The sequence below is a fragment of the Medicago sativa genome, chromosome 4, assembly GCF_051527215.1.
Source record: "Medicago sativa cultivar Bolivia chromosome 4, Bolivia_mono, whole genome shotgun sequence".
In the NCBI taxonomy this organism is placed as follows: Eukaryota; Viridiplantae; Streptophyta; class Magnoliopsida; order Fabales; family Fabaceae; genus Medicago; species Medicago sativa.
The window spans coordinates 81,513,729-81,538,476 of NC_140752.1; the positions used below are offsets into that span (position 1 = coordinate 81,513,729).

A 24,748-nucleotide genomic window follows, 5' to 3' on the forward strand; every position below is an offset into this window, starting at 1 on the left:
GAGCTCTGCTTTCTGTTTTGTGCCTTGGGAGCACGTTAACCATTTGTTCTGTAGTTGCCCTTTTGCTTGTAATGTTTGGTTGTGTGTAGTCGCGTGGCTTGAGCCTGATGGTGTGTTTCCTAATGAAGCCGAGTGCTGCCCACTGCATTCAATTTGGGAGGTTATTTAGAGGGAAGTGGGCAAGGAGAGTTAGACATTTCTGAGGTTATTTGGAGCGTTGTTGTGTGAGTTCATTGTCCATTGAGAATCAAATTATTTTTAAGGATAGCGTGACTGACTGTAATGAGGCCATTTCTCAGGTTAAAACAATGTCTTGGAGTTGGTTTGTGTTTCGAGTAAAGTGTAAAGTGAGAAAATCAAGGATTGTTATCGTAACAAACTCATGATTTGTTAAGACGTACCTATAATATCTACATTTAATTTGTTAATTGACAATTGATATTGTCCACTTTACACTTTAAAATGAGTTGTTTATTTTAAAGGAGCCAAATCGTAAATTAAATCAAGGAGGCTTTGTTTTTGTGTCGGATTTAATAACTCATTTGCAAATGCATGTCTTCGTTCCTGAAAAACAATAACCTTACGATGTATTTGCATCTCTTTAAGAAAAAAGAAATGCATGTATTCTCAACATTTTAGTTGGGTTGGCTTGTCCTTAAAAAAAAGTTGGGTTGTCTTGAGTTATCGGATTTAATTTTTCCAGTTCAATATATTTGAACCAAACACAACTGGTTTACAAAAAAAAAAGTGATAATTTCCCAATATGCCCTTGATGTTACCGGAAACACTCTTCTAGTAGTGTATTTTGACGTATTTGTTTTGAGTATTTATAGGGAGAAAATTGAGAAATTATCAGAAAATGCGAATGAGTCTGAACAAGTAATTCGAAAAAATCTTGTCAAAAAAAAAAAAAAACAAAAGAAGTAATTCGAATAAATCAAATTTTTGAAATTATTATTCCCTTTCTCCAGTCACTCTTTTTTTTTTTTACAAGGACATCCACTCTTGGATTTTGAAATTAATTTTGGACTTACTGCTGTTTATTTTTGTGTGGCTAAAATTAGGATAACATCAATCAACTAAGTCATTGAAATGTAAAAACTTTGCGGCCTTATTTTATGAGTCTGTCTATGAAACTTTCATTTCAATATTTATCATGTTGTCCATTATTTTCAAATTGTCATCTTCTAATATTTTTTCATATCAATATGTAGTTTGAATAGTTTAAACTAATTTTTTTTTTCCTTTTTACCTCTAGGAATTCATTATAGAAAGAATGCCTAGTATGTCATCCGTTCGATCAATCATAAGAATAAAAAATCACAAAACCACACCATGCACAACACAACTATGATATTACAAATTTACAATACAGAGGTAGGCATGGCAATCCTTACATTTTATTGTAACCGTAAAGTTTATGGAGACAAGTTGTTGAAAGCTTTGATTTTGGCAACTAATTTAAGCTCTTGACAGCTTATGATTCACGATAAGCCAAATTGAGTATATCTGCAGCTGTGTTCATCTAGCAATGCAGACTTTATAGCTCATTAGTTCGTAGCTAGTAATAAAGAAATTAAAAATGAACATATTTATAGTTCTAATGTTTTAGTTTTTACATCCTCATTTTGAGGGAATACCCCATATTTGGTTCACTGTTGCGGTTGCGGCTGCCTTAGCTGGAGACTGATCGGCTCATCATGCATATCATATCCATTGCTGATAGTACCGTGTGAAGCATTGGGTGTTGCATATTCCCTACGCCTTGTTCCAATAACCTAGTTTCCAAATCTTTATTTAGTTTTGGCCAATCAAAGTAAACTTGAAGCCTTAAGCTTCTAGATAAATCAATATAACAGATGAAGGATAAATCATTATGTGTGACACTTCGAAACCCTGTCCCTATATTGTGTTTGTGTGTGTAGTCTTTTTTATTTATTTTTTCAAGTTATACCAAAAAGTCTTACATTGTTTGAGAATCGAGGTTAGTGGTTGTTCATAAACATCCACTCTCTATTGAGGTTCACATAAATTACTCAATACAGAGAATACCTAAGAAAAGTGTTGCCTTGTACTTGAGGTTGGAACAATTTATAAATTTTACATGCATGATGATTTTGTACACATGCATACTTTTAAACATTTATGAACCATGAGTATAATCAATGACATATTGTTACATTCTAGAATGTGTTTTCCTTGATGTTGTTTACCTTCTCTAGTTCTGCATTTTTCTCACCAATGAGGTCTATCTTCTTACGAAGATCTTCATTTTCTTGACTACTAAGGCTTCCCTACAATGACATCAACAGAAAATTGGTAAGAACTTTGCTGGGAAACCTTTAAATCATCGAAAGGAACTAACTGAGTCTGATTTCTGCAACCTTTTTGAGTAGTTCATTGATCTCATCACTAAAACTTAGACCCTGCAGTTGAATAAATGTTCGTGTTATATAAGACTAAATACCAGAACCACCAAAAAACCTCTCTTATATATCATTCAATTAGTTCATTCCTAATCCTAATCGATGTGGGATTAAACATTCACACTTGAATTCCAATAAATACCTTTCTCGTGCGGATGCTTTTCAAACTCATCTCCAATTGACTTTCTAGATGCTGCAGCTCATTTAAGTCCAAACCAGATAGTTCTTGGCCCATCAATTGCCTGCATTTACCAAAAAGTGAGGTGTGGAATCCTTTCTTGTGTTAAATTTGTTTATTGCTGACAAGTATATATGTTAATTATAGGAATATCTCTAATATTCATTTAATGCAATTCTGTTTGATATATCACCTTTGGCTATCATTCAAGTGCTGCAATTGTTGCCTCAAGCTTGCTGCTTCTCTTTGCCAAAACTAGCACGTGGTAATACAATGCAACTATTTAAGCAATGTACTTTCAGTTTTTTTTTTTTTTTGTTGAAGGAAGCAATGTACTTTTTTTTTTGAAGGAAACAATGTACTTTAAGATTTGTAGAACTTATGAAATAAGCATCTAATTAGTTCTAAGGAAGTCTTTGGCAAACCATAAAAATTGATCATGACCTATCTTATAAATCAAAATATTAGAGCAAGCATAATTATTTCATTAAGCTTTGTGTATATGCTTGTGAAAATTGATCAGCTTATGCACATTTACTTCAATTTACCAATATTTGTCCTAAAGATAATGGGATATAAAAAAAGGACAATATTTGCACGAACCAAAATTCTATCTTCCAACTAGGGCAGTTAATAATAGTATCAATTGTACTAACATCCTCTATCATATAGGTATGGAGGTAAGGTAGATGTGCAGCAGAAGGAATGAGAAGTTCATGAATGGTAACTTTCTGCAAGCCTTGCTTCATAGCCAGTCCAAAGCCCAAATAAAAGGAGAGGGTTGGGTTAGGTAGTCGACAACCAATGTAAGTTGACTCTCTATAACATGGATCAAATAGAATATAATATGAATGCTAGGTCATCGATTAAAAGTAACACATTGTATAGCTCGAGTACAATGTCAAATTAATGACCATGGGTTGTTGCATCTCCACCTGGATGCCGTGAAAAATACTCAAGAGTTCTCACATCTTTGTGAACAGGCGTGAGTAAAAAAGTTAGTTCATGAGAGTAGGATTTGTTTTGGAACATGAAATATAGGCACACTAATAGAAAAATCTATGGAAATAATGAACACTTTGATTAGGAGGAGGATCAATTTCACGTGCTATAAGAAACTAAGTGGTTGTGTGAAAGTGTGAAAGAATTATATAGTTCAGATCTTAAGCTTTAGTACACTAGCAAAGTTAGGTTGTTAAATTGGATATGCATTATTGTTGATAAGAAGTGAAAAAAGGACAGTGTGGATCTCAAAAGTATATGAGATCATGTCATAGCCCTAAAATTTATAGTGAGACGAAAGAACTTTAAAGATAGTAGTGCTTAGGTACCTCAGGTAGGGTCAGAAGAGCACATTACAATGAAGTTTGAGAGAATTTAAACAGCTTAATTCAGGAAATATCTCTAAGAGGAGAGATTTTCAAGAAAATTATTTATGATTTGTTGATTATTAACGTGAATTTTGAAGATAAGGATACAACTTAACTCTTGTTTAGTTCGTCACCTAGGTCCTCTGAGCAATTTAAGGATGCACTCCTTTATGGAAGGGAAGACACTATTACTTTGGGTGAGGTCCAATGGACGATTAGGACCAAAGATCTAACCTAGCTTAAAGACATAAGGTGGAGAATAGTATGGGAGCCTTAAGTGTGTCAAGAGGAATGAGGTGAGAGTATAGGATACTAGACTAAATAAAAATCAAGGGGGTGGTAACAACTCGAAGTACAAGTGCTTTCATTGTCATAAGAACTATCACTTCAAGAAGGATTGTCCTGAGAGACACAGAAATGATAATTCCTTGCAAGTTGTAGTCAGCTAAAAGGATGGTTATGAGAGTGCAGAGGCGCTAGTGGTTACGAGTTAGGAACCAATGAAGAGTTGGATGATGGACTCTAGATGCTATTTTTACATATGTCCAAAGAAGAAATACTTTGAGACTTTGATGCTAGAAGAAGGTGAAGTTGTTCATCTTGGTAATGACCAAGCTTGTAAAGTTCAAGGTATGGGTTTGGTCTGTCTTATGATATTTGACAATAATGAGTTCCTTTTGTAAGATGTGAGGTATGTTCCTTAATTTAGGCGAAATTTGTTACCAATAATCTTGTTTGCTGGGTTAGCTACAACATTAGTACTGAACATGGGGCAATGAATATTTCGCATGATGCAAAAATGATAAGTAGATGTACCAAAATGCGTGCTTTTATACATGCTATATGAGTATACTATTATTGGTCATGCATTGGTAGCTAGTAAAGACTTTCATGGTAAATATGTGATATTTAATTTTGGTTTGGTGCATTTTAATGAATGAGTTTAGTTGGAATAGCTAAACAAGGATTGATAGGTGATGGAAATGTACTGGAAATGTTGGAAACTGACAATGACATGGAATTTTTTTCATAACAGTTGAATGAATTTTGCCGATTACAAGGCAGAAGATATAATGGATGTACATTTTTGGAAGTTGAGTCATCCAAGGGTTTCTAATGTGAAGTTGTGGCAGACGAAGCACAACTTGAAATAGAGTCTTCCACTAGGGGAACTAGAAGAAGAAAACCAATAATGACTCCTAGCTATCTTATAATAGATAGGGAAAATGGGTTATTGTTGCACTAGACTAACAAGACTATGAAGCCCTTGTGTGGTATGCTCTAATTGAGTCTGAAGAAGTGCAAGACGCAAAACCGAGGAACTTCAGGGAAGTAATAGAGAGCATGAAAACTAAGACTTTGAAACTAGTGGACTACCTCAAAAGCCAAGGGTATTGAGATGCAAGGAAATATTTAAAAGTACACAATACATTTTAGGTGTTGAAGAGGTAATGATACAACTTATGGGACTATCAAGGGTAGTTGGATGCAAGTGGATCCACAATCGTAAGAAGGGTTTGGAGAGACATTAAATACTCAATGAGGGGCCTAGAGAGTCTGCAAATAATACTCAACCTCATATTGGAGAGGCGGTTCTATGAATACTCAACCTAAAAAGACTGTGGTAACGATACTCATCATCAATTTGAAGAGACAGTGTTAAGAATACTCGATAACATTGGTGAAATAAGCAAAATGGTTGATGATTAACTTGATATCATCAATATTATCGAGTATAGGTGGAGAATTATAGTGAAATGTTGACTTGAAAACATGGATAGTTTAGTCTATTTATAATTTTTCTATAATTAGAGTTTTTTTACCTCATTGTTTAGAATCACCAAAAAGGGAACTTTCAGGGATACATATGGGTTAGGAGATTTTGGGCGATTAACTAGGGTTGAGAAACACATTCTACACATCTTGGGTAGAGAGATTTCATCAAATTAAGTGTCCAACCTTTCTCTCTTGCACTTAATTCTCCTTAATTTGGTGAATACAAACGATAGAGTGCTTAAAAATACTTTGTGGGAAACCCTGAAGAAGAAATATGTTAGGATTACCTATATTTGAGATATCAAAGATATGTTTGAGGGAGCCTCAATTAGTGTGAGGACACATAGTGGTTTTATAGAAAATTTTCCCATAACAATAGGACTACACCAAGGTCAACTTTATTCTCTTAACTTTTTACTATAGTTTTGGATGTTCTTACAAAACACATCCAACATACAACTATGTGATGCATACTTTTTTGTTGAAGATGGTGTGTGTGAATTCGTCGTATGCATAGATCTAAGTCTTGCTTAATATTCGATATGGTCGAAGGATGTTTGTAGTATCTGAGTTAGTTGCAAAGTAGGGTAGATTGGTTTGTTGAAAGTGTGAGTAAGAGCATGGAAAGTAGGGTTTTGTTTCCTATGTGTTGATGTTTGGTTAGGATTAATCCTCTTTGAGAGTTGCCTTCCTAAAGTCTATTTTTGGTCTTGTTCCAAAAGAAGTGTCATCCTAAACAAAAAGTCTAATTAAACAAAAGTCTTGTTCCACCGACTTAGAAGGTCCAAAAAGTGAAGAATATCAGATAATAAAACTTTCATATAAACAAAAAGTCTAATTATAGAAGATATTTCATGAAGTTAGAAACACATTCTACACATCTTGGGTTAATAAATTAGCCGAACTTTCACGAAGATATTTCTCGCGTCATTGTCCACCCCCTCTATGTTTTGACTCAGCTATAAGCATTTGAAGACCCAATTATAAGTTAGTAACCTTGGGATGAAATCATCTCATTTGCTCGCCTGCTCTAGCATTGCCTAACCTTCAATCGACTGGGATAATTTCTTGTATAATAGCTTAATATCTTATTTTCCAATTTTGACTAACAAGATAATTATTTTTATCTGTAAACAGATTCCCCATGCGTTGTGTCATCGGTTTACCCTTGAAAATGAGATGATGTGACACAATTAATAGAGATGTGCGTGAACAATGTCAACATTACATCATAAAGCAAGAGAATAACCTTTAGAACCCTTTACCATGCTTACGATAGGTTCAATATTATTAACTCTAGTCTACTTCACTTAATTCAATGGCAACCTTAATCTTCTAGACTAACCAAGCAATTTATCTTCTTGATTACTAGGTTATCTTCCTTTTAAGTATTTAACCTTGAGACCTTTTTCCTTATTGCCTTATAGATTTCCTCTTCTGACCTAATTCTCCTTCTAAGACATGGCTTCCCCATTCTCTAGTCATAGTTCTTCATAAAACGATCTTCCTAGTGCCTTATGCCCAATGAGTGATAACATTATTCTTTGTCCTTGTACCAACAATGTATATGTGAAACCTCCCGAATCAAAATTATCTCACCTGAGACTTACTAGAGTTGAGATATCCAAGGGTGACATTTGAAAAAATGGGGATTTTATGACCCGATCATGCTATAAAAAATGGATATTCACATCCGAATAGAACTTTTATACACTTTTATGTTGTTTTGGTCTTTAGACTCCATCCTTTTCATCTTCCCATGGAGAATTATGTCTCCCACTCTTCTTGATGTAGAAACACTCTTTGGAATGTCTGTTACTAGGGTTGAAGCTCCCGTTTTTAATGATACTCATATTCCCTCTTAAAATTTCTCATTGGAATCTTTTGTGGATTACAAAAACTTTATTAAAAATAATGTTGGCATCTCTGATGATGTTATGGAAGTCAAGCATAATGCGTTTCTACATTAGTTCAATTAGATACTTTGTATTGGCTCAACTGAGGTTGTTCTTGAAATGCAATTGTATCTCACCATTGTTTAAAATGGTCAAAGAGTATCTTGAGGTTCCCTATTTATTGCTAATTTTTACTGTTATATGCATTGTATGCTTGATCGGCTAAAAGAAGGCAAAGGTATATGGGATGTAAAAGGACCTATCTGGTTTTTCACACTTCAGAGTCAACTTTATTTTTCGCAGTTGTTGTCTTTTTCATTTGATTCTATTTGGATTGAAGGTGCTTTTGTAGGAAAGACCCTATCTTCTTTCCCCAACGTTTCACATGGCGGAGCTCTTGGGATATTCAATCAATTAACTAACATGACTCAAATATTAACTAATTGGATTCTCATTATGGTGAAGCAGGTTAGTCCATCGCGGGTCTTTGACGCTAAAATGAATGACTTGGCTCCTTTTTTCAGACAACTATTGATGAGAATTGGTCGCATGTTTTGACGACAGGACACCTTCTTTGTGGGTTAAAACCTACTAGCCGATTTAATCCAACTTCAGATGAGTATTATAACCCACAGTGCATTGCCTGCCAATTTGGTCGTTATCAACATATCCCATTGAGTTGTCCTAGTTGTGTTCCAGGTAGTGATCGACGATTTCTCGCTTCAACCGAGACCTCTTAAATTTATCAAGATCCTCTCCTCGACATGGTCTGTTAACAAGATCCTTGGTGTGGAACTCCAATAGAGACCATGTCTTCTCCCTCACTCCTAAAAGCGGGTAGTGGTGCTAAGAAGATGGAAAATGGGTTTCTCACGTCATTGTCCAGTCCCACTACGTCTTGACTCAGTTATGAGCCTCTAAAGACCCATGTTCTCAAGTAGTTGCCTCGAGAAAGGTCAGCTCCTTTGCTCGGCTACTCTAGCATCTCCTGACCTTCAATCGGCTGAGAGACTTCATCGCCCAATAACTCAATTTTCTATTTTCCGAGTTTGACTAACAATATAATTATTTTTAGGTGTAAACAATAGGCTTGAGTGATTTTGCACAATGTTATTTTCTCTATCTCTTTGATTTGTAAGTCTTTATCACTTATTTTCATGTTGACTTCTAGTTGTTGAGGGATATGGTAAGGTATTCCAATGGAAGATTATCTCTCCTTCCAAGTTGATTTTCATTTTATTTCCTTTTTGAGGCAATTGATGAGGGGATGATTATCGACAAGGCTAAACTTATTTGGGATAAAGGTAATTTTAGTTGTTGAAGCATCGAATTGCGTCTTTTGTATGGACACTTGTTTTCAAAGTGTGATTTTTCCATGGCAATTCCGCATGTAGTTTTTTTTTTGGTAGTGACCGGGGTTTGAACCCTTGCATATTTTATGCATTGTCCCAACCAGCTGAGCTAAGCTCACGAGGACTTCCTCATGTAGTTTATCTGTGGTTAAGGGTTCATTTGGGTGAAATATCTTAGTTATTTTTTGTGTTTGTATCTTTAGTAAAGGGAGGATGATTTTACTTTTGATATGACATTTACTTATATCATATGCCTATTATACTTGGGGAACAATTGTAATATTTTTTTTTGAACCAGGTTTCTAAAGTTTCGACCCTAATGGAGAAAATCTAGGTTTTGTTCTGAAAATAGTTATTAAGTAAGGTAATAAGAGATATATTTGCGTTGACTTGTTTGATTGTATTTTAAAATATCCATTTATTCATTTGGAAGTAGGTCTTGAGCTTTCTTGAAAAAAAGTAGGCTAGTTCTGAATTTTACTTGTAACGACTAAAGTGCTCATTGTGCTTTTCATTATTTCTATATTTTAAATACACGGTTTAAAAGAATGTCAATATATGTAAAGCTGCAACTGTTCGAATAATAACATATGCAGGTGGCTGTAGGAAAGAGTGATATATGAGTTGTGTTTTTTATGTGTTAAAAATATCAAATGTATAATTGTAAACAAAAGAGTACAAAATATACTCCTAAACCATTACAAATTGTACACATTAAATACCTAGCACAACATATACCAAGCATTATAGCCTAAAATCTATGGATACAATATAACAAGTTCATATACTATATATCAATAATAAAGATAAATTTCACTTCCCCTCATGGTTGTATTACCTTGAGTTCCAAAGTAGGATCCATTTCTTGATGATGGTCCTCTACTAACTTGTTATAACGCTCGATCACTGACTGCATGCTGCAAATTTAAAAATGTTGATATTAGTATTAATGGGATGAAAATATTATTTTTATGAATAAATTAACACTAGCAGTGGTTTTATGAAAACAACAAGTGAACTGTCCATACATTCACACAATATAAATTATTTTACGTATTTGTGCAAACGTCTTGTTCATAAATAGTTTATTTTATTATGGTATTTAAATACAATTTTTTTTTTGCAAAAAAAAAAAGATATACAAATGAGTTTTTCTTCACTAACCTTTTACATTTTTTTTTGCATCATCAAATGACATCATGATGTCAAAATTAGAAACCAAATCTCATTTGTTTCATTTGACCTTAAGGGTTAAAGTAATCACTAAAATAATTCAGAGCTGTAACTAGTACAAATAATAAATATATATACCGTAAGTACATAACAATTAGATTGTATTTTTTATGAATGATTTACACTACAATTAGATTGTATTCTAAGATAAATTGGAGAACTTTGCTTGTAGTTTTTTATGCATCTTTTGAGAGGGGTGAGTACCTATTGTACTTCATCACATTTTGTGGGTTTAGTACTTATGTATATATTTTTTTTTTTTTACAAAATACTTAAAAAAAAAAAATTAACACATAGAATAGTGAGTAATATTATATATATATATATATATATATATATATATATATATATATATATATATATATATATAAACAAAGCCTCTTAAAAAGTTGCATAATATCGCCTCAAAACAAAAAGTTACATAATAAGTTATGGATTTTTTTAGGAGAAACAATGAAACATTATATTTTATCCAAAACACTACTAATAATTTAGCTACATGATTTTTTTAAGAGAAACAATGAAACATTATATTTTGTTCAAAATACTGCAAATATTTAGTTACATATTTAAACTAGTAGATCTATCCCATGCATGTAAGTTAATTGGTCAAGCATAGTCGAATTTGTATAGAGAATCACAGTTTAATTTCCGTAGAATACATACCCATTTGAGATCTATGGATCGAAGAGATTTTAAGTTATGACTTAAACACAGAATGAAGAAAAAAAATGGGGGGAAATTTGCTAGAGAGGAGTAGGGGAGAACGAGGTGAAGCTATACAAATGTGTGAAATGCATAGACATAACAAATAAAAACTTTTTATGGGAATATTTAAGGTCTGTTTACACGTAAAAATAATTATTCTATTAGCCAAAATCGACAGATAGACAATTTAAAATAGGCCCGACCGATACCAAATTAGGCTAGCGCTCTACATCCGAACAAGGGTCAAACGATTCTTTCTATAGTATAATGAGGAATACGTACAATGAAATAACCGACTCGTACTCCACATATGTAATTCACTATCCGAAAGGAATGATGGACAAAGACTCACGTTACAAGGGAAGTTGTGCACCTTGGACTCTACCAACGGATCATGCGGCAAAATGGAGCGCTACCAGCTAAACGTGGGGTTCCATGCACCCCTTCAACTAGGGAAAATTTACGCACTACCCACGCAAATAGCAGACCAAGGCTAAACGTCGTAGGCCACATGTCATTTGAAAGAATAGTTTTACCTATCAATACTCATCTTGTACAATTTCAGAAAGGACACAATCAATCAAACTCAAGCTACCTACACAACTTTATCTCTTTACTTTTATGCCTTTATTTTTATTTTTTGTTCAATTCTTATTTCAGTAGCTAAAACCCCAAAAACACAATACTTAACGTTTTGCTAAAGTACTTCATGAACTCATAGCTAAGGGATATATTTCATTCCTCATCATAATCGTTTGAGGAAAGGGTTCACACTTGCGGGCTAACAGTCGATACCTCAACTAAATATCTAGTTCAACAACAAGGTCGGAGATGGAGATCAAGACTATATAGGATGCTATATGGTTGAAATTGAAGCATTTGGAAAATATGCCACATAACCTAGTATTGTAAAGGAAGATGGAGATCAAGACTATATAGGATGCTATTTTTAATACGTAAATATTTCATGGAGAAATTTGATTATGTATAACTTAAATAGGATGAAGTATAAATAGAAATAAGGTATAATTTTGAGTGAGTAAAGACACCGACCAATTTGTTTCTAAGACCTAACTCAACCGACAATATCAATATTGTTTGGTTGAACACCTTCATCCGAGTTTGAACCCGAGAATTCGAATTGTGTGTGTGTGTGTGAGGTTTAGTTAATGCTTACCACTCCGTCTAGAAAAACACTCATCGATCTAGCTGAGGAACTTAGACCCCATTTGTTTTGTGAATTTTGTTTTCTTTCTAAAATTTGTGTTAGTTTTATTTGTCAATAAAAAGATAATAAATCTTGAAATAAACATCCTTCAAAAAAAAAATCTTGAAATAAACAATTGTGTGCAATTTTTTTTTTTTTTGAAACAATGAAAATATAGAAACTTTTTTTTTAAGAGAACCAACATTTTATTTTCTCTCCATCACAATTGTTCACTTTAAAAGTCTTGCATCATATTTGCAAGTTAAAATGAACACAATTTTTAGAAATGATTTCGTAATTTAAAAACCTTGAAGATTGTTCCGGAGATACTCGTTAGGAAACCGTAAACGGTTAGCTAATTAGTGTTCGACATTTATAAATATGCTGTAATAAACTATTGACCGTAAGTATAGTAAACACTAGACAGACTTTGAACACGAGCGGTGTAATAAAACACTAGTCAGAAGTGCAAGGAAACTTTTTTCGACAATATACATGCATATATGATCAATTGTACCACAATATATACGCAGGTAAGCTCCCTTATCAATAAGAACTAATTTTCTTAAAAAATGATTTGAAGCAATACAATTAATGAAGCATATATACACAAATTTGTTAGTAATTCTGATGACTCACAGTAAAACAAAGCCAAAAGGAAGAGATTCATTCTTATACCTGGAACTTGCGTAGTCATAAAGCTTGTGAGTAGAGGAGAACAAAATCAATCCAACTTGTGCATCACAAAGAATGGATAGTTCTTTAGCTTTCTTCATCAACCCTTTTCTTCTCTTTGAAAACGTCACTTGACGGCTTGTCAAATTCTCAATCCTTCGAATCACAATCTTTCCTCTCCCCATCTTTAATTCTACTAGCTAGGGTTCTTGCAATATTTTAATCTCTTCTTTGTACGTCAATGAGCTGAATCTGAAATATATTAATTGATTCGTATGAGTTGAAATTGATAAGAAATTTTTTCATCGATTGGTTGAATATAATGAATTTAATTTTCTGCATAATCATAGAAATAAAAAAACTATAAGTCATGCATAAATTAAGAATGAAGAATAATGGAAAAACTTACTGGAAAATTATTAAGAGAGGATGTTGAAACTAAAACGGGAAGAAAATGGTTTGTGGGATTAGTTAAAAATGGTTTTTGTTGGACTCAAAGCGGTTTATTGTGCTGATCGAGAAGTTTAAGGTTTTGGTGTTTGGACCAATGAGCAAGGACAGAAAAATACTATGTTTAAGAATTCTCAAATGAGAATCACAAACAGCTCAAGTCACAATACCTACCTGTACGAAAATGACAGCGTGTTACAAATTTATGATGACGTGTCAGTGAATGTGTGGCATCCTGGGACTGTTGAAGTTCTACTTCAGGAATCCAGTCAAATAAAGTAATATATATTCCTTATAATCCTCGTCAGAAATAGCAGTACAGTACTAGTATGCCTTTTTTAATCCAGAGTTGTAGTATGAACAAGATCAATCAAAGTGTTGAACATTATGAGAGTTAAAACAGACATAAACATTTCTCTTTAAACAAAAAACCAGACATAGAAATTTAGGAAGTTACTCGAATATTTTTTATGAATGTTTAAAAGTTATTTTTAGTAGTATTAGGAGTGATGGAGGAAAAAAAATCAATACCCGCAAATAAAATCTGTCACACGGGTACAAATCATCTAGCTTAAACAGATACATACAAATAAATAAACAAATATTTTCAATTACACATTAGTTAATAAATATGAATGCGGATTTAGTAGCATTTGTATCAATGGATATCCAATAATAAATTAATAAAATTATTTTTAATTTCCCTTATAATATAAAGAGACTTATTTTCTTTTGTTTTTTTAAGAAGTCAAACTAATACATCTAAAGAGACTTGATTTTAAAAATAAATTTGTATTAATTGATGGAAAACCATTTCTATTAATTTGATTGTCCTTGGAACTATTATTATTATTATTTGATGAATTTAAAACCATTATTATGTGGTAAAAGAAGAAAGGAAATGAACGTAATGTATTTGGTTAAAAAAAAAAGCTAAAATGCACTTTTGGCCCCTATTAAAAAAAAAATCACTTTCCAGCCCCCCAACTTTACCCCCTTTTGCAACTCATAGGCCCCTTTGATTTTGACTTGGTCAAATCAGAGGTGACCAATAGATAGACGCCACGTGGCATTTAATTAATTAAAAAAACAAAAAAAAACAAAAAAGTATTTAAAAAGGAATTTTGGCCAATTAAAAGGAATCTGAGCCGCGCGAAAAGACTTAAATGCCCCTGGTTTCTATTTCTTTCTTCCCTCTGTTCTTTCACGGCAGCTGCTCCCCTTTCTTCTTCTTTCTATCTTCTCCATTTTTTACAAGAAGCATTGAAGAATGGAGTACCTATGGGAAAACAAAATCAAGTATAAAGGAATTAAAAAGAAATTTTCCTTTTCTTCTCTTTTTCTCTCCGTTTTCCTTCCACCAAAATTCAAACCAAAACTCACCAACTTCATGCACCATCTTCATCACCATACCCATTAACCCAATTTCCTCAAATTCATCACAAACAATCAAACTTCACAAACATGAAGCTCAAAAAAACCGTTCTGCTTTATTTCACAGCATGTTTAATCACCATTGTCTCCGGCGCCGATCTAGCTTCCGACAGAGCCAGTTTATTGACACTCTGCGCCACAGAGCCAATTTCTAGAATGATTTTATGTTTTTAGTTTGATTTTGTGAATAGAGAAGAAGAGACGATCAAGAACATTGGTTTGATGTGTTTGATATTATGAAGATTTCAGATTTTGGGAAATATCACACCTAGGTGTTTGTAGCCCTTGTGTAAATCTGCTGACTTGAATGAGCAGACACCAACCTGATTAAACCTCTAGCCATCAAGTCTCTTATAGCCCTCCTTGCAAGTGATCCATTAATCCTCAAACGATCAAAGAGGACAGAAGGAGTGATGAGCTTGTATTTGGGTGCTTCAGTTAAGAGCTTGTCATAGGTATCCTGATCAAACAGCACCATGTTGTTCACCTTCTCCTTTTGCTTTCCCTTGCTCCACTTCTTCTTCTTCTGTTTGCCACCGCCAGATTTGGCTGGCTTGGAGGAAGGAGGAGGAGCGGCCTTCTTGGGTGCCATGATTTCGATTCAGAAGGAGGAGCAGGTCTGAGACGGAGGCGCGAGCTGCTATCAGTGGAGACGATGAAACCACAAGTTGCTGGGTTTATCTTCACGTGCTCCATCATTTTCTTTCTTTCCTTTTTTATTTTTTGTAATTCATCAATAAACAATTGGCTTTTTTCTTTTTAATTCCTTTTTAATTCTTTTTAAATACTTTTTTGTTTTTTTATTTTTTTAATTAATTAAATGCCACGTGGCGTTCATCTATTGGTCACCTCTGCTTTGACCAAGTCAAAATCAGAGGGGGCCTATGAGTTGCAAAAGGGGGTAAAGTTGGGAGGCTGAAAAGTGGTTTTTTTTTAATAGGGCAAAACATAGGGGGCCAAAAGTGCATTTTAGCCTAAAAAAAATTGTTGTTGAATTAAGAGTGAAATGCATGGATACAATTGCATTCAGTTATTCTTGGGCATACAATACATTAAGTACGAATTCATTCAATCCATCTGTTTAACAGTCTTATGAACCTTTTTTTTACATTTTTATTTTTGACGAACATTGTTTTTATTAGAGAAGGAAATTATAAAAAACCAAGGAACTTCATCAAAGAATTCCACCGTAAAAATGAAAAATATTTAAACAAGTTCCTTAGTCATTCAATTCATCAAAGGATTTCACTGTAGTAGTGAAATCTCTATGGCTATTTCTGACAAACTTTTTTGTTGATGAAATTCATGGGATCACTTTATTTTTTCAAAAGAAATTAATCACTTTGATATAAAAAACAAAAAATTATTATAACTATGTTAAAAATTAAATATTTTTATTCAATTGAAGAAAAAATGCCACTAGTCGCCCCCCTCCACCCTGGTCACCACCACTTCCAACATCATTTATTGAAATTATTAATAAATAAATTACATCTACCATAAATTAGTGGTTTAGCCTTGCCAAGACTGAGGCAAATTGTACTTGCCAAACGACTTTTTTCATTTTCTTGACAAGTTGCCAAATGACTTATAATATGGAAGGGATGAGTATCACCCTTCTTGCCATATTTCAATACAAACTAGCTTCTATTTTTATTTGATCAATTTTTTTCACACTCTTGTGGTTTCTTGGACATACAGTCGCCGGTCATTTGCTGTAAAAGGATCCTAAAGGCTAAATACCAACGTTCATTTAAGTCAAATTTTTTGGTGACATCTATCACTATAGACCAAAATCATTGGAATCATCGTTCATTCTTCTATGTTGCAAGAGTTGCAGACAAGGTAAAGATTATTAATAAAGAAAATCTAAGTACCCTGCTGCGACAACCATGTAGTCTTACTTACACATGATAGATGATAATGTTCCACACAATTTTTTTGAACAAGTTACTTTCTCTTAGAAATCACAGATGGCACCTTTGCATACTAGTCTTCACACTCAAACTCTTGTTTTACGTTATGCAATAGGAACAATTTCCACCCTCCAAATGATCCATCTTGCAAACTCGCTATCATTTGATTACCCCTACTTTAAGAATGGTGATGTCAACTGGGAAGGAGATGCTTCTCCTTATAAAGGAGCTATTCAAATCACTTCTAATACCCTTGACCAAAACAACAATTACAGTGTCGGGCGAGTCACAAGTTTTAAACAGATGCATCTCTGGGATTTGAACTCTGGAAACCTCTCTGACTTCACCACCAAGTTTTCCTTTGTTGTTTATTCAGACAAAAGAGATTATGGAGATGGAATGGTATTCTTCTTGGCTGATCCAGATCTCCCACTTTTGAAGAATATTTCGCAAGGAGGTGGTCTTGGTCTTGTAGATGGAGATCAAGTGCTAAAATCAACTCAACACTCTTTTGTAGCAGTGGAGTTTGACACCTTCAATAATCCATCATGGGACCCTCCAGGTGAAGGCACTCATGTTGGCTTGAATTTCAACTCTATGAGGTCTAACATAACTAAGCCGTGGTTGACAAATATTCAACAATGGAGAGTTTACAACTGCAGCATTGAGTACAAATCAAGCACTCTAAATTTGAGTGTTTCATTCACCATGTATGATGATGATGATAAACCAGTTGAAGAGTACATATCATACAAAGTTGATTTGAGAGATTTCTTACCAGAGAGGGTTATAGTTGGCTTCTCTGCTGCAACAGGAAGATTGTATGAGGTGCATACTCTCCGATCATGGTCATTTAGTTCAAGTCTACTAAGTGATGAGACCAAGGATCAGGTAGTGGCACCAATTGCCAGTCCTACAATTAATGAAAAAGAAAACAAGATGGGATTGAAGGTGGGGCTTGGAATTGGAACAGGCTTGGCTGTGAGTTTATCAGGGCTGCTTTGTACTCTCTTGTGGAAGAGGAGTAGAGAAAGAAAAGAGTCAGGTTTTGATCTCAGCATGGATGATGTATTCCAAAAGGGGTCTGGACCTAAGAGGTTTTCCTACAATGAACTAGTGAGTGCAACAAACAAATTTTCAGAGTCAGATAAGGTGGGGCAAGGTGGTTTTGGTGGCGTATACAAAGGTTATTTGAAAGAATTGAACTCCTACGTTGCTATCAAGAGGATATCAAGAGAGTCTAGACAGGGAATACTAGAATATGCAACCGAAGTGAAGGTCAAAAGCCAGTTGAGACACAGAAACTTAGTACAACTTCTTGGTTGGTGCCACAGGAAGAATGATTTTCTTCTTATATATGAGTTCATGTCAAATGGAAGCTTAGATTCTCATTTATACGGTAAAAAAAGCTTCTTGACATGGACGACAAGGTATAACATAGCATTGGGCTTGGCTTCAGCATTGCTTTACCTACAGGAAGAATGGGAGCAGTGTGTGCTTCACAGGGACATTAAATCGAGTAACATTATGTTAGATTCATGTTTCAATGCTAAGCTTGGTGATTTTGGTTTAGCTAGGCTTGTAGATCATGAGAAAGGGTCACAAACCACCCTTATAGCCGGGACAAGGGGTTATATTGCACCTGAATATTTCACATCAGGAAAGGCTACTAAGGAATCTGATATATTCAGCTTTGGAGTAGTGTTATTGGAAATAGCCAGTGGAAGGAAAGCCATTGAAAGAGAAGAAAAGGAGGGTCAAATAAGTGTAGTGGAGTGGGTTTGGGAGCTCTATGGATTGGGAAAGTTCCTTGAAGCAGTTGATCCCAAGTTATGTGGAGCATTTGATGAGCAACAACTGGAACGTTTGGTTATTGTTGGCCTTTGGTGTGTTCATCCAGATTATTCATTCAGGCCTTCTATAAGACAAGTGATTCAGGTTCTCAACTTTGAGTCTCCTTCACCAATACTTCCAGAAAAAATGCCTGTGCCAACCTATCTTCCTCCAACAATAAAAGCACTTTTTTCTTCAATTTCGTCTATATATTGGACAAATAGTTAGAAACAGGTAGAGTGTAACAATCATTGGATAACTTCTGTGTATAGGAACAAAAAATTTAACATTATTATTTGCAACAAATATGTTCACTCGTTTTTTTCCTGAGCAAATATACATACAAATTACAAATTTACCTATTACTAAAAATCATGTTATATACCATTCTTACTTTTTTTCCAATATCAGTTTTCTCTAAATATGTAGTACCAAAACTCAAGGTTGTCAAACTCGAGTTAACTCTTACACTCTTATGGGGTTACGATACTAGGTTACGAAAATGAGTTACCTCACACAAACTGATAAAATTGGTAAAACTTCGGTCAATATTATTTGCTTGAGTTCTAAGGCAAACCACTTATACTCAAAATTATTGGAAATTCTAGTGACGGTTGACAATACTCTTCATAAATAATGACGGTCGACACCGGCACGTGTCCGGCACATTTGATTATATTCAATATACTATTTTCTCAAATTATATTATGAGTGTATCTGTTAGTGTTAGTGTCAGTGTCATGTGAAATGCATATGTTGGCGCTTTATAGCTAATACTACGTGAGCTCAGCTCTGTCGAAGAAAATACTGTCAGAAGACATTCATTCAAAATTTGAAGAATGCATTGTGAACTAAGATGCCTCAGAAAAATTTACTAGGAGTGGTTGAACTGCTATTAAATACATGAAATGCATGTGTGGCTTTTGAGAGAGATGGGGTGACAAGTGTCCTAAATGATTATGAAGTTTTATAACTTATGCCTTATACAACATTGCAAAATGATATTAAGTGTATGTTTACGGACTTTGTTTGATATCCTTAACCTTAGCCAGAAGACAAAACTTGTTTATCTATTTTTAAAATATTAAATCGTGCATGAACAAATTTAATTTATATTTTAGTTATATATCTTTTATCTCCTTAATGTTTCCGTTATCCAACCCAACATAGTTTGTTCCTACTTAGAACAATCTTACAACTTTAAACTTTTCTGTCCGTTAACTCTTATGGAGTATGATTGTGATGTGTCCATCAACAAGAGTTGTGGATGTACAAAATCAAGACTATGTAATAATTAAAATACATAATTTACATATGAGAGAGGAAGCTAGATACATGACAAATAAAGAACAGGGAATAAATACGTCCATGAAAGTGTTAGGCTTCAAACATGAAGCTAAACAACTCTGACATAGCTAAGCTATACAAATGGTTTCTATATTCTGTTATGCAAGGGAAACAATTTTGCTTTTCCTGATAGTCCCTCTTGCACATGCTCACCTTGTGTCTTTTGATTACCCTATGTTTAGTTACGATTGTAAAGAGCCACCAGAGCTTGATGGAGATGCCACCATTGTAGATTCTGACAAAGTTATCCGACTCACAGGGTACCCTGATGACCCAAATAAGGCTTCTGGTGTTGGTCGAGTCACAAGTCCCAAACTTATCAAACTTTATGAGAATAGCTCAAATCAAGGGTATGACTTTAGTACCAATTTTTCTTTTACTATATTCTCAAATCACAGTTCTTATGGAGATGGTTTGGCATTCTTCCTGGCAAGCTCAAATCTCCCAAAAGCTAATCATATAGGAGGTGGAGGGGGTTTTGGTCTTGTGCCTGAAAGCAAAGTTGCTTTAAACTCAACTGAGTATTCGTTTGTGTCAGTGGAGTTTGACACGTACCAAAATTCTTGGGACCCAAGATTCAACCATGTAGGAGTGAATGTCAATTCTGTGGTGTCTGATACATCTATTGAATGGTTCGCAAATGTTTCAGAAAGGATGGTTTACAATTGTAGCATTGAGTACAGTTCAAGCAATAACTTTCTGACTGTTTCTTTCGCTGGATACAGATTGAATGCATGGCAAGAGCCGCAAAATTTTTCACACATCATTGATCTAAGAGAATATTTAAAAGACTATGTTATTGTTGGCATATCAGCTTCAACAGGAAAAGTAGATGAGGAACATATGCTAATGTCATGGTCTTTTAGTACAAGCCAACCAAGTTATGTTGATCCTGAGAAGAAAAGCAACTCAAGTAAGTTTAAATTGTGGGAGGGATTGGCAGTTGGTGGTGTATGTTTGTCTTGGTGTTTTTTAGCAATGTTAATCATTTTATTGTGGAAGAAGAATAAAGGAAAAAAAGAAGAACCTTCTTCAGAAACTACTTCTGATCAGGATATGGATGATGAATTTCGAATGAATGCTGGACCTAAGAAGATTAGTTATTATGAATTGTTGAATGCAACAAACAACTTTGAAGAGACACAAAAGCTTGGCCAAGGTGGTTTTGGCGGTGTTTATAAGGGTTATTTTAAAGACTCAAACTCAGTTGCAGCTATAAAAAGGATATCAGCAGATTCAAGGCAGGGTATAAAGCAATACTCAGCAGAAGTGAAGATCATTAGCCAACTGAGGCATCGAAATTTGGTGAAACTCAATGGTTGGTGCCACAAGAAGAATGAACTCATCCTAATATACGAATACATGCCTAATGGCAGCTTAGACTTTCATCTTTTTCGTGGAGGAAGCATCTTGCCGTGGGACTTAAGGTACAATATAGCTCTTGGGTTGGCCTCGGCATTGCTTTATTTGCAGGAAGAATGGGAAAAATGTGTGATTCATAGGGACATAAAATCAAGCAACATAATGCTGGACTCTGACTTCAATACTAAGCTTGGGGATTTCGGTTTAGCTAGGTTGATGGATCATGAGAAAGGGTCAGAAACCACAGGTGTAGCTGGAACCAGAGGATACCTAGCACCTGAATACATGTACACAGGCAAGGCTAGAAAAGAATCAGATATATTCAGTTTTGGGGTTGTTTTGTTGGAGATAGCCTGTGGAAAAAAAGCCATACACCACCAAGAATTGGAGGGTGAAGTATCATTAGTTGAATGGGTTTGGGAGCTGTATGGATTGAGAAATCTAATTGTAGCAGCAGACCCAAAGCTATGTGGAATATTTGATGTGAAGCAATTGGAATGTTTGCTAGTTGTTGGACTTTGGTGTGCTAATCCAGATAACACTTCAAGACCATCTATAAAGAAAGTGATTAAGGTGCTCAATTTTGAAGCTCCATCACCAATTCTTCCACAAAACATGCCATTCTCAGCCTCTCTGTCTCCTACAACTAATGAGCAATTTTTCTCCGTTCCTTCTTTCTTTAGGTCTACAGGTTAGTTGGAACTTGGAAGGAAACAAAATGTCGTCATTTACCATTAGGATATTGGTTATTCATATCCAGTTTCGGATCATATGAGTTGAAACGACTAACAAAAATTTATTGTCTTACCAACTATTCTGTAAGTTGTATAAGGGGGGAATAACAAACTCCTTAGCACCGACACTTCTGATGGAATCGGTGTCCAATACTAGTTCAGGTGATTACGTTTGGTCAACTTTTTACTGGTGTCGATGTGTCTGTGTCCATATCAGTGTCTATATCAATGTCGTATCCAATATAGCGTTTCGTAGATTTCTCAAACACTTTTGGAAAAGAAAATATTGAATTTTCCTATAACGTTGTCTAGACTCTAGAGATGATTTCATCGTCGCAAATCTCAAAAGAAGGATTGATGACCAGGCAATCATCTGGTGTAACTAAACAAAAGGTGCAGACTGATTTGAAATTATAGTCTAAATATCATTACAGCATGCCTTATAAATATTCATTCAATTAACAACAATTACTTTGAAGTCTTTCAATGTGCTAATCGAAGTTTTTGACGAGTATGTATCACAAAATATTCTCAGCTATACAATTAACTGGAAAATTGGAATATTATATTTACTGTAAACCGGAGTTTATTCAATTTTCAAAATTACAAAACATAGTACATGATTTCATTATTTTTTTTTTCATACACACAGTACACAAAACACACATGAAAGCAAAGAACATCATTCTAACACAGAACTCGATTAGCATCTAACCAGAGATATCAATGGTCTTCACTTCAGGCTTCTTAACCTCTTCTTTTGGCACAGTGACAGTGAGAACACCATTCTCCATTGCAGCTTTCACTTGATCCATTTTCGCATTCTCAGGCAATCTAAATCTCCTCATGAACTTTCCACTGCTACGCTCCAAGCGATGCCATTGATCGTTCTTATCTTCTTTCTCAACGCTTCTCTCTCCGCTGATCTGAAGAACCCTATCATCTTCAATCCCTACCTTCACTTCCTCCTTTTTCATTCCTGGAAGATCCGCCTTGAACACATGCGCTTCTGGAGTCTCCTTCCAGTCGACTCGTGTGCTCACAAATGCGGAATTCTCACGAGGGAATGAAGCAGAAAGTGCAGAATTGTTGAAAGGAAAATCCTTGAAGGGGTCCCAAACGTCGAGGGATAATGGATCGAAAACGTTGCTCCTTCGGCCGCCGAAGAAACTTGGAATCAGTGACATCTTCGCTTCAATTTCTTGGTTGAAGAAGTTTTGAATGCTTTGATGAAATGAATGTTATGAATATTGTGATTTGCGATTCTTTGATGCTTCTCAGAAAATACGCGATTAGGTTTTTATACGAATTGCGAGGAAGCCAGTATTTGCTAGAAATTTCGAAAACAGGCTCTGATCATTTCCGCGCCAAATGTGAGAGAAGAACGTTCTAGGTTTTCTTTCTACTTTGGGATCTGAAGAACATTCTAGATTTCTCTCGTATGAAATCACCATGAGTTGGGCTTGGGCTTTGAACCGGAATGAATTGAAATTGGGCTAAAACAAAAGTTGTGTTGCTTACTAAAAGATTTCTTTTTAGGCCCCTTCTATATCTCTTAAGGCCCCCTAAAACTACGAATAACACGTTCTGTAGATAACTACCGGATATTCATTTTAAAAATTTCAATTTTGTACGTCCGGTAGATAATTGTCGGATGTTCATTTTAAAATTTTACTTTTTGTACATCCAGTAGATAACTACCGGAAGTTCATTCTAAAAAAATTCATTTTATACCTCCGGTAGATAACTACCGATGTTCATTTTAAAAATCTTGATTTTGTACCTCCGGTAGATGAATGCCGAAATACTCATTATATAAACCACATTGCAGTTTTTAAGCAGTTATTACCTATTTTGCACTCAACTTAAATATGCTTCTAAACCTTGCGATTTTTGAGCGATTTTTTTTTGCGTTTTCATCACAATCAATAGATCAAATAGGGTCAATAATGTGGTAGTTATCTATCGAGGGTACAAAATATAATTTTTAAAATGAACATCCGGTTGTACTTGCAAAAGTACAATAATGATATTAGGGTTTGTATTGTATTGGTCATGCCTTGAGAAGACTCTCAAAGGCTGTATTTATAGCCCTCTATGGGCTTGATTTATGGTCACTTGGGCAGCAAATAACAGGGGTATTCAGGTATTTTAGTCGTGTTATAGAGGCTTCTAGAAGCAGATTGAGGCGGCGCCCCGAGGAGAGCGCGCCTCGGGCCTTAGGGGCCTTATGGAGGGCGCTAAGGCCTATGGAAGGGTTTAAAAGCCTTTCTGGAGGTCTTTTAGGTCCTCAAGAATATATTGACGGTCCACCGGTAGTTATATATCGAAGGTAGAAAATGAATTTTTTAAAATGATCATCACATATCCAAACTCCTAAGCCATAGTTTACACCATCTTTTCTATTATAAATGCTATCCTCTGTCAAAGACTTTCTTTATCAATATTTATTTTTTAAAATTAATGGTTCTCAGAAAGAGTTGGATCTTGCAATGCTAGAAAGAACAACGAGAAAAGAAAAAAATGAAAACAATTGCCCCAAATAAGTAAGTTAGTTGGATTTAAACATTAAAAAATGCTATTGAGTGTCATTATGACCTTGATTAAGAGGATAAAATTAAAAATATAACATTGAATGAAAAATGATGAATTTAACTTTTAAAAAGTTAAAATATTGTCCTTTCAAAAAAAAAAAATATTGTTGAATTACAAATGCTCGTTAGCATAACCCTTAAACAATCACTTCATGTTAACCAATTAGCAAGGAAGGACTTGGTGTTTAAATGATAAAATATTTGTAAAAATAAAATAAAAATATAAACAAAATATCCGACATGTATTTTATCATTCAC

At 34.6% G+C, this 24,748-nt stretch overlaps 2 protein-coding genes and 3 pseudogenes across 5 annotated transcripts; 2 read left to right on the forward strand and 3 right to left on the reverse strand.

The window, feature by feature from the left end:
- Positions 1 to 1,336: 1,336 nt before the first annotated feature.
- On the reverse strand, positions 1,337 to 13,066 carry LOC146932593 (MADS-box transcription factor 23-like). The gene is made up of 7 exons (XM_085704309.1): positions 12,824 to 13,066; positions 9,836 to 9,914; positions 2,798 to 2,859; positions 2,569 to 2,668; positions 2,385 to 2,426; positions 2,214 to 2,294; positions 1,337 to 1,778 (listed from the first exon to the last, which is right to left on the reverse strand). Exons 1-7 carry the CDS (start codon positions 13,003 to 13,005, stop codon positions 1,653 to 1,655), a joined length of 672 nt encoding a protein of 223 aa, XP_085560435.1. The 5' UTR covers positions 13,006 to 13,066; the 3' UTR covers positions 1,337 to 1,652.
- A 1,904-nt stretch (positions 13,067 to 14,970) lies between these two features.
- LOC146932594 (small ribosomal subunit protein eS25y pseudogene) lies at positions 14,971 to 15,350 on the reverse strand (annotated as a pseudogene).
- A 49-nt stretch (positions 15,351 to 15,399) lies between these two features.
- LOC146932595 (L-type lectin-domain containing receptor kinase IX.1 pseudogene) lies at positions 15,400 to 18,825 on the forward strand (annotated as a pseudogene). Of its 2 annotated transcripts, XR_015007177.1 has the most exons (2): positions 15,400 to 16,549; positions 16,736 to 18,753. The product of XR_015007177.1 is annotated as an L-type lectin-domain containing receptor kinase IX.1 pseudogene, transcript variant X2 (transcript). The 2 variants fall into 2 exon arrangements; XR_015007176.1 differs by lacking the exon at positions 15,400 to 16,549 and having other exon boundaries at positions 16,678 to 18,825.
- A 1,056-nt stretch (positions 18,826 to 19,881) lies between these two features.
- Positions 19,882 to 23,128, forward strand: LOC146932596 (L-type lectin-domain containing receptor kinase IX.1 pseudogene; annotated as a pseudogene). The gene has a single exon (XR_015007178.1). The product of XR_015007178.1 is annotated as an L-type lectin-domain containing receptor kinase IX.1 pseudogene (transcript).
- Positions 22,460 to 23,083, reverse strand: LOC146932597 (18.2 kDa class I heat shock protein). Its single transcript, XM_085704311.1, has one exon. The coding sequence runs from the start codon at positions 23,081 to 23,083 to the stop codon at positions 22,607 to 22,609; it is 477 nt and encodes a 158-aa protein (XP_085560437.1). The 3' UTR covers positions 22,460 to 22,606.
- Positions 23,129 to 24,748: the final 1,620 nt, after the last annotated feature.

What these genes read in the sequence shown, in the direction of transcription:
- LOC146932593 (XM_085704309.1), bottom strand. Translation starts at nt 13,005, where the DNA reads ATGGGGAGAGGAAAGATTGTGATTCGAAGGATTGAGAATTTGACAAGC. An exon ending in ATCCTACTTTGGAACTCAAG is followed by an intron (nt 2,860 to 9,835) that starts GTAATACAACCA and finishes ACCACGTGCTAG; the next exon opens with TTTTGGCAAAGAGAAGCAGC. An exon ending in AAAATGCAGAACTAGAGAAG is followed by an intron (nt 1,779 to 2,213) that starts GTAAACAACATC and finishes TTTGGAAACTAG; the next exon opens with GTTATTGGAACAAGGCGTAG.
- LOC146932597 (XM_085704311.1), bottom strand. Translation starts at nt 23,083, where the DNA reads ATGTCACTGATTCCAAGTTTCTTCGGCGGCCGAAGGAGCAACGTTTTC.